The sequence below is a fragment of the Pteropus medius genome, unplaced genomic scaffold (genome assembly GCF_902729225.1).
Source record: "Pteropus medius unplaced genomic scaffold, Ma_sr-lr_union100, whole genome shotgun sequence".
Lineage (NCBI taxonomy): Eukaryota > Metazoa > Chordata > Mammalia > Chiroptera > Pteropodidae > Pteropus > Pteropus medius.
In genome coordinates, this window is record NW_024348527.1 from 1,370,153 (window position 1) to 1,379,611 (window position 9,459).

General features: G+C 39.8%; 1 protein-coding gene across 9 annotated transcripts in view; it reads right to left on the reverse strand.

The window, feature by feature from the left end:
- Window positions 1-334: 334 nt before the first annotated feature.
- Window positions 335-9,459, reverse strand: part of LOC120616371 (NACHT, LRR and PYD domains-containing protein 3-like) — a 33,985-nt gene continuing 24,860 nt past the window's right edge. For 3 of the 9 annotated variants that reach the window (XM_039879719.1, XM_039879724.1, XM_039879718.1), the window contains 4 exons: window positions 8,430-8,609; window positions 6,819-6,989; window positions 2,384-2,438; window positions 335-544 (listed from right to left, as the gene is read on the reverse strand). In XM_039879719.1, coding sequence (XP_039735653.1) covers window positions 500-544; window positions 2,384-2,438; window positions 6,819-6,989; window positions 8,430-8,609 — 451 coding nt within the window. In that variant the 3' untranslated portion in view covers window positions 335-499. Of the gene's footprint in view, window positions 6,699-6,818; window positions 6,990-8,429; window positions 8,610-9,459 lie in introns of all 9 variants that reach the window. The other 6 variants (XR_005656589.1, XR_005656588.1, XR_005656587.1 and 3 more) reach the window with 6 other exon arrangements.

Here is a 9,459-nt window from a genome sequence, read left to right on the forward strand (position 1 = left end):
TATTTCATATATTTTGCCCTTTTTTTGAGTTGTTAATGTGGAAGGGTAAATCCATTTCATCATTGCTGGAAATAGAAGACCTCCATGTTTTATTTTTATACTGATTTGTTACTTATATTATGGACATTAGCCTTGTCGTTATATATGTATCAAATATATTCTTCCAGTTCATCACTAGCCTTTTAATTTTATTTATGGTGCATTTTTTTCATAAAGAGATTTAAAATTTTGATGTCAAATATTTCATTCTTTTCCTTTGTTTTTTTTATGTCATGTTTATAAATGCCTGCCCTATATTTCCTCTAAATCATCATGTTTTAAAAGAAGAAATAACTTCCCAGTATAAATGATTTTATTTTTTAACATCAAGTTTATTAATTATAAAAGTAATACATGCACATGTTAAAATATCAAGTAGAATAGAGGGCTGTAGATGAAAATGAGAAGTTCCTTTCTTCTTCTCCCACTGCTCTTGCTTGCAAAATTCCTCTTGCCAGCGTTAACTCCCATTTACCAACTGTGTATATATCCTTCCATACATATTCTGAACACAAACATACACATGTATATTTATCTTTTGAATACAAACTGGATATACACATACAGTTCAGCAATTTTTCATTTAACATTATATTTTTGAGTTCTTAATGTGACTGAGTTTTATCAGATGTTTATTAGACTGATAGAGGAACCAGGGCAGTCAGAGAACATGGTAAGAGAAATGCACAGGAAAAAGTATATTCATCTCTGTAAGGCCAACATTTAGCATAAAACCCAGCACATAATAAATGCTCAATAAGTAAGGGTTAAATAACTAAAGAGAAGAAGAACTTGAGAAAACTGGAAACAAACTGCTATCTTGACCATTCTTCTCATGCTAGGCTTGGTCTCCTGCTTAAGAGTTATCTCCCAGGGTAGTAGGGAACAACTCATGATAATAAAGACATGGAGAAACTGGACCTCTTACTTGCAATAACTTCCACTCTGTGTCTCTTCCTCAACTAGAGTCACTGCTTCCAGCACACACACTTAGTTCAAATGCGCATTTCATACTAACTACACAGCAAAAAAAATGTGGCAGCTCAAAGACTACACAGCTCGGTTATATTACAGGTACACACTCATATAAACAGCTACCATTAATTTGTACCCACTGTGGGGTAGGCACCACTTTGGAAACAACAGCCTTGCAAGGTTAATGTCAATTTATTCCCGTTTTATACCCGAGAAAACTGAGGCTCCAAGAATCCAAGTGACTCAATCAGGGTAACACAGCTAGTCAAGTAGCTTCCGGAGACGACTATAGTTTAATCGGGTAAGCCTACTTTTCTGTCAATTCCACAACACATTCTCTCCTATTTCATGAACTTTGTGCTATTTTACTTGCCTGGCATTCCTTTTCTCTACTTGTCTTATCTAGTGTTTTTGTGCAAGCTAGGCAGAGATAGAAACATGAGGTTGTGCAGGATCCATGCTAAGCTACAAAACATGACGTCAGAGATGAGGAGTGGCTTGATCATAGAGGAGTCCATGAACAAGAACGACCACATAGGGGAGGTATTAAAAGTTCAGAAAAGGGAGTTGAGCCTGGGATCTGGAAAGCACCCTCAGGAACCTAAGATATGGATACTATGGCAGCTCAAGAAACTCTAATGCAAACATTTCTCTCTCCCTAGGTGGCTTTGGTGAGCTTCTCACAAACACGGCCCTATTGCCTGCAGTCTTACAGCAACTGGCCAGTGTATCTCCCTCATGTCAATCCTACTGATTCTCAAGGCCCATATCATATCTAACTTCCATAAAGCCTTTCTCTATGAACTCATTCTTCCCTCTTTCCTTTGCGAATTACAGTTTTATTTAAAATCAGCACCATAAGATATAACATGTGTTTGTATATCCTCTTGTCCTTTATTCATTTCGAGTGTCATGTTTCTTTAAGTGGACTCATTCATGTCTTTTTCTATTGTTTTCCTCCCTGGTCTGGATATTTGGAAACATGGATATTCCAGTCCCAACTCCCCCACTAATGAGCTGTGTGACCTGAAGCTAGTCACATCTTCTCTGAGTTTCATCTTCTGAGCTTCCAGGGTTTTTGTGAAAACATAGTAAACATTGAAATATAATATATGAATGTAAGGTATTAGTGCTGAAGACATTTGAGCTAAGGTTTTTCTGACTTTTATATACTACTTAGTGGATGGTTCTACATAAGAAATAGGAAGCACTGCTGCTTATTTCACACTAGCATCCTCAGCAAAGGTTAACAGGTTTAAAACAAGAATACTGAACAATTGTTAAAGATAGCATCAGATGGAGGGGGTCTATATGCATCTGATTTGGGGGCTCTCCTAGGAAACTACCAGGTGATTCCAGGCTTGCTCACTTTTAAAGCTTCAATTTCTCTGAATGTTTCTTCATGTAAATGATCCATGTCAATGCTATGAAAAATGAAAAGAATCTTGTGTCAAGTCAAGCCAACAGATACCTTCAGCAGCTTTCCTATTCTAAAAGATACGATTTCCATTCACACTTGCTCCCTGTCACCACTCTGTTGCTTCACCCACTTGGCTATCAACCTCTTCTCTCAGCCTCGGCTCCTTTCTTGTGTCTCAAAAGAGAAAGTGCTTAACTTCTTCTTGGATTCTCATTCCTGTCCCTCCTTGCCTGTCCAAGACCCTGCTCCATTAGCCAATTAGTTCCTGCTCCTGTATCTGTAACCTCTCCCTCTCCATAGGCTCCTTCCTCTCAGCCAACAAATTCAACTATCCTAAAACAAGGCAAGAAAAAAAAAAGAACAACTCCCTCCTTCCTGCAGTCCAATAACCTCCCTCCCAGCTACTACCCCTCATCTCTTCTTTTCACAAACTTTTTGAAAAAGTAGTCTCTGCTCCTTCTCCATTTCCTCATCTCCCATCTCTTCAAATCATTGCAATCTGGTTTCCAGTCCCACTACACCACTAAAGCCCTTGACGTGGCCACCTATGGCCTCCTAATTGCTAAATCCAATGAACACTTTTCAGTACTCATCCGTTTGGACCTCTCTGCTGCCTTTGATAGTGCTGAGCACTTCTTCCTTGAAACTCATTTTCCCCATAGCTTCTAGGACAATTTTCTTTCCTGTTTTTCTCCGTGGGTTTTCCTTTCCAAACCTACCTCTTTGAAGATGGTATTGCCCAGGACTAATTCCCCAGAGATGTCCCTCAGAGTCTCCTCTCTTCTCATTCTCCCTAGAGAATCTCATCCATTGTCACGGCTTTAGCTATCATCTCAGGGCGCACTCCTATATCCAACTGTCTACCTACTAGAAAACGTCTCCCAATGTCCTACAGACACTTTGAACTCCACATGTATGTCCCTGATTAAAACCTACTGATTACAAAAGAAGGTACAGGCTCTTTGAAATGTGTAGTGACGTACTGCTTTTAGTTTTTAATGGACGGAAGCTAATCTTTATCTAGCCAAGTGAAATGACTAGCCGTGCTAGTTATTCGATTGTAGGGTAAGTAGACATTTAATGTCATGGAAGTATAACACGACCTTTAGAATTTTTTCAGTGACTTATCAAAAGCTGTCTTACCTCTTGATTTGTAGAACTTTCTGCTGAGAAAGAGGTGGGCCAATATGTTTATGAAGCACAGAGGTCTTCCGGGTGTTAAGAGACCAGTTACTTTCAACCCCTTTCCAAATTTAGAACAAGAACATGTATCAGGGTGAGCTAGGGAATTTTATCCTTGGTGCCTGGGAAAGGAATCAATGCCTCTAAAACTATCCTGAAGATGAAGGCTTAAGAAGGGCTCCTCACTCACCTCAAGTGCCTACATCTCTGTGGGTAAGGGCAGGTTTCACACATAAATATATATCTATGGCTGATTCAAGAAGCTCCTATAGATCCAGCCACCTGACACAAACGATACTTTAGAGAATAATGGCTGCACATCTGGTTATAGACTAAGATATCTGTAACCTTGCAGCCCAGGTATAATGGCAATGCAGGGCTCACAGGGATTTAGATCAGCCAGGGCATCACCATCCAGTCACCAAGTTTCTATGGGATTGGGTAGGATTAGTTCTCAAGATCAGCCCCATGTAGCAGTGAGAAATAGCAGCCACAGTAGACTGATTCTCTGGTCAGCTTCAGAAGCAAACTTCTCTATCTTTGGGACCAATTTTGAAAAGGTGAGGAGAATCCCCAAGATGAACTATTCCTGGAATATGTGAGAGAGTGATGACTGAATTTGCACCCAGAATTCTGCTAACAGGTTTTACTAATCACATATGGCATACAAGACCTTGCATGCCCCCTCAATCTCATGTCCTGACACATTCTGCTATGCACTTTATGCTCCAACTATAGCAAACTTACTGGAGATTTCCCACCCCTACCCCTATCAAGTTCCATAAACCATGTTGCTTATTGCCTGGCTACCTTTGCTCATGCAATCTCTTGAGTCTGCACAACCCTTCTGCATCCTTATCCCATGTCCCCTGGATATAGTCCTGAGACTCAATTCAGATGGCCCTTACTCCAAGAAGCTTTCTCTGACCCTTTCTGGCTATGTGAGTCGTTTCCTGCCATGACTCCCTTAAGATCTCCTGATTGCATTTGTCATTTTATGTGCCTGTCTCTACCACTAGGCCCATGTCTTATTCAATCTTGTCTCCCAGCACCTGGAACATTTGCCTAGCACACAGCAGATGTCCAGCAAGTGCTTGTAGAATGAATGAAGGTGAGCTTTGCCATTCTGAGGCCACAGTCTTTTTACCCTTGACCTTCTGAATGTCTAGAAACCTAATGTTTATTAAACAAATCATTACTCTCTCCTTGCCTTGCCCCTGGATGCTCTAAATTACTAACTAGTATCTTATATACATTTACTATATGCAAAGCACTGAGCCAGGAAGTTTACAGGGTAAAGTACAATGAAGAATAAGATTCAGACCCCACACTCAATCAGCCCTAAGAAAATCATCTTCATCCAGCCTTTCTAATTTCTAGAGAAGATTCTCTCTCTTTTAGGAGGCTTTCCTAGATTTACTTCTTCTCTAGCCCATCATCACATTAAATGATCCATAGTTTCCTACCATCTTACTTGGATAATTATATATTTCTATTGATTTCACTGTTGTTGGTCTTATATACATTCTAACATTCCAAATTTATTTGAGGTCAGTGAATAGTGTCTATTTTCTGTGTTGTGTGTGTCCTTTATTTGTATTCTGAGTTATTACTGCTATCAACTTGTCAAATGACAAGTCATAAGGTTTTGAATGCTGGCCTGAAAACACAATGGAAGTACATTGGTTAAAAGACAGAGAGTGAGAGAGACAGGAAATGGTATAACAATTTACAGTAAAAAAATAAATAATGGCATGACATCACAAAATAATTTCTCCTTGCTGTCACTTAGAACCTTTGCTGAAGCATATACAGCGTAGAGTACTACAACATTAAATTAGTCTATATAAAAAAAAAAACATGAGGATTAATCATTGAGTTTATTTCAACCCATTCTCAATATAAATTCCAGTCACCTCTAAAGCCTCAAGGATTCAGGGACCTCTAAGAAGGACACCCAGGAGGTCCCTAAATCCTTGAGGCTCATCATCCTCCTCCTGGGCATTAATCACCACTCTTAAGTCTTTGAAACGAGCAGACTTCATTTTGCTAGTAAAGAACCAGCTTCTGTTTCAGCCAGACTTATAATCAGGCTTTTAGGCTGTTTTCATTTACACTTCAATCCATCGAATTGGCTTTAGAATATGGAATTTTTACAGTCAGCCTTTATTTTCCATTATGTGTTTCAGTTCTGAATATCATAAATAAATGACCATTTGGTCACTGGTTAGCTGCCAATAGAGCATAACTGTATTCCAATTAGTATTCCAATTATGAATTACTTTGTGTGTCATGCCAACTTACAGAGCTGGCATATGGACACCGACCAGAAAGGGTCAAGATCTCCACTTATGTAATTGCATCATTATAGCTTCATCCACTTGAGTCTCAAAGATTCTCAGACTGTAAACATTAAGCCCTCTAGCAGGTATTAGGAGAATAAGGTATTTATGGAGAACCTCCTATGTGCTAAGGGTTGTATTAGGTACATACACAATTAACGTCTCATTTCACTCAGTCCCATGCTGACACCAGGGAGGCAGGTACTAGTATTAGCTCCACTTTATAGACAAGGATACTAAAGTTCAGGGAGGTTATGTAAGCATGGTTATGTAGCTAGTAGATGTTACACCTAGTAGTTAAGCCAGACCTAAAAGAATCTAGATCCAGTGCTCATTTTCCTACACCATGCTGCTTCTTCTACTGAGATCCAGGGCTGGCTTTTCAGTGCCTCTCTCCTTGTCCCTGTGTCCAAGGAGGCGGCCTATTGGTAATTTCACTTATTTTGATATTTTGCTTAGGAATGGTCTGTGCTCAGTTTTTCTTCTCTCCTCATTGCAATGAGTTGTGATCAAACCCAACAAGCCTGCCCTGACCTCCTCGCTCTCACTTCCCTCAACACAGTAACTTACTAGAACATCCGTAGTTTACACATTGGATGAATCAGTGCATCACACAGCATTTGCGCTCCAAAATCCTTGAGGTCATTTCCACTTAAGTCTAGCAATGTTAGGTTCTCGTTTCTGTTGAGGACACAGGTGAGGGCTCCATAGCACACATCTGTGAGATGACATTCTGCTAACTTATGGGGTATTAGGGATTCAAGAAAGAAATCAGTTATATCCCAAGTTCCACAATGACCCTCCATTTCATATACAGCCTGGCAACAAGAGCTCAGCAGACAAAATCCCTGTGTACTCACCACAAGGTCTGTAGTTTGCAGGAAGGCTGTTTCAACCCTTCACACAGCACCTGCATGCCCTCATCCCCTAAGGCATTGTCACTGGGGTCAAGGTCTCTCAGGTGTTCATTGGCATAGAGTGCATTGCACAAATCCTGACAACACTCTCTCGTCAGGTTACAGGTCCACAATCTGCCAAGAAGTAAGGGAGAGAAATGTTGGCATCATTTCATCTGCACTGGGTCACTTTAAGAACTGTGTTTGCCCACTAAAAAAACACATTAGAAAATCAAAGCATCATGTAAAAAACAAATTCCTTGAGCCAGGGCCAAGCGGAGATTGTGAAGAGGGGAAGATTTATTCTCCCTAAATTATTTAGTTCTTCGTTTATTGCTTCCTTGGAGATTCAATCACCAAGCCAAAAAGTACTCACTTAATTTAGAGAGTTGCTGAAACATCAGGAAACTCTTCCTGTGGCTATAGTCCATGATACTTACGCCAGATCCTTTAACTGACGATCAGGCTGTTTTAATCCTTCACACAGCAATTTCAGTCCCAAATCCTCAATTTTATTATTAATTAGAAGCAGCCTTGTCAGGCTTCGGGTAGAGCTCAGGATTTGCATGAGGGACTCACAACAAGCTGCAGAGAGGGAACATTCAGAAAGCCTGGAGGGATGGGGACACCAAGCTGGCTATTAACCATGGCAGTAGGGAATTCCACTGAACCTCAAATGCCAAGGCCCATAAGAAGGACAAAGACAAGTAGACACTTAGACAAGATTCTCGACTGTACCCTTCCTGTGCTATAGACCTTCACAGAGATGCTGTACTCTTGTGTCTCCCAGGGCATTAGTAAACACAAACAGCTCTTTTAAAGTCTGACTCACTTGCAAGACAGAGGAGAGCTCCACACAGCTGGCATCTGTGAGGTAACATGTGCTCAAGCTACCCAGTGAAAAAGAAGAAATATTAGCCACTCTTGTCATTTAGCTTCCTGGGAATGGTCTCCCACCCTCCCCATTTAGCTAAGTCTTAGCCAGCCTTCAAGTTACAGCTCCCAGCCCACCTCCTTCACAGAACCTTCTTCCGATGTCTCCAAGACATAGTGACCTCTTCCCTTTTCCCCGAGTTTATCTGGCATTTCTAAATGATTCCACAGTGTTGGGCACTTGATTACACATTGAACTGGGTTGCTCTTCAACTGCTTCCTATCTGTGTGTCCTTAAGGGCAGCCTTGTCATTTGTAGTCCTTCTAATAACTCCATCCACATCTAGCCCAGTGCTAGGTTCATAGTGGGTAGTCTATATATGGTTAATATTTAATTAGTGTCATTCCTGTAAACACATAGGATGATAGTATACTGGAAAAAGCATGAGATTTGGAGACAGATTTTTGGAGTCACATACTGACTACCACTATTTAGCAGTGTGACCTTAAACAAGTCACTTTTCCACCTGATCCTCAGTTTCTTCATCTGTACAATGAGGGTAAGAAAACTCAACTTATGTGGTGAGTGTAAGGAGTTAATTAGATGAAATAGCAAGCACCAAGCATAGATCCTGACACAGAGCAGGCATTCAACAAGTTCAAGAGTCATAAGATGATGTGAGATAATTCTAAGAAACTTACTCTAGTTTCTCCACTTTGCAGTTTGAATGTCTGAGACCCTCACAAAGATACTTCACCCCAGTGTCCCCCAGGGGATTTTTACTTAGGTCCAGCTCAGTGAGGTTTGGATTACAAATGAGAACAGAGGCAAGATACTTGCAGACAGCCTCTGAGCTTTCAGGGAGAAAGCTAACAAACAACCTGGAGAGAAAGAAAGATGAATGGAGACAGAATTGGCCCCTTTATCATCCTATTTACCCCTATTCACAATACCTCATGAGCAGAGAAAATAAAGGCCCAGCCATACAAGACTCCCACACTTGAGTAAGTCACAGCCCCTTTTCCCCTATGGCTGGGACTTGTACACTGTTCCCACAACACTGTTGTCTCCCAGTGGGGCCTCAATAAATGTGACTGACCAATAAAAGAGTTGGGAGGAAATATCAAGATGACTTAATCTCATTTTAATTCCCTGCATGAGTTTTGCACTATAATAAAAAATATATATATTTTTTATTTATATATATATATAATTTATATATATTTATATATACATATTTATATATATAAAATTGTATCACATATTTATATTTATATAAATATGTATATATGTATAAATAATCTCATATTTTCTTGAAAATCCAAGGCGGGGGGAATGCTATAATTGTTCTTAAGAAACTTTACAGTCCAAAGATTTTTCCTTTCCTCTTATCTAAAAGTCTATTATTCATTAATTGTACATCCTTAGAGAAACCCAGCCCATCACCATCATCAATATTCCAACTTTGGAACAAAGAGTGTTTTTTACTGACCTTCCTGTCTTCTCAATCTTTGTTCCTCCATATTAATTAGTCCAATTCCTTAAACCATTTCCCATCAACTTTTTCTTCCATCACTTTCAAAAATTTCTATGATATACACTAGTACTTTTGAGTGCTCAATTTTCCCTTGAGTTACGAGGCTCCAAACTCTCTCTTGAGGAGGGCTCAAAAGGACATGTATCTATAGCTCCTCAATTTAGGAATTTTAAATAGAAGCATTTTGCAAAAAA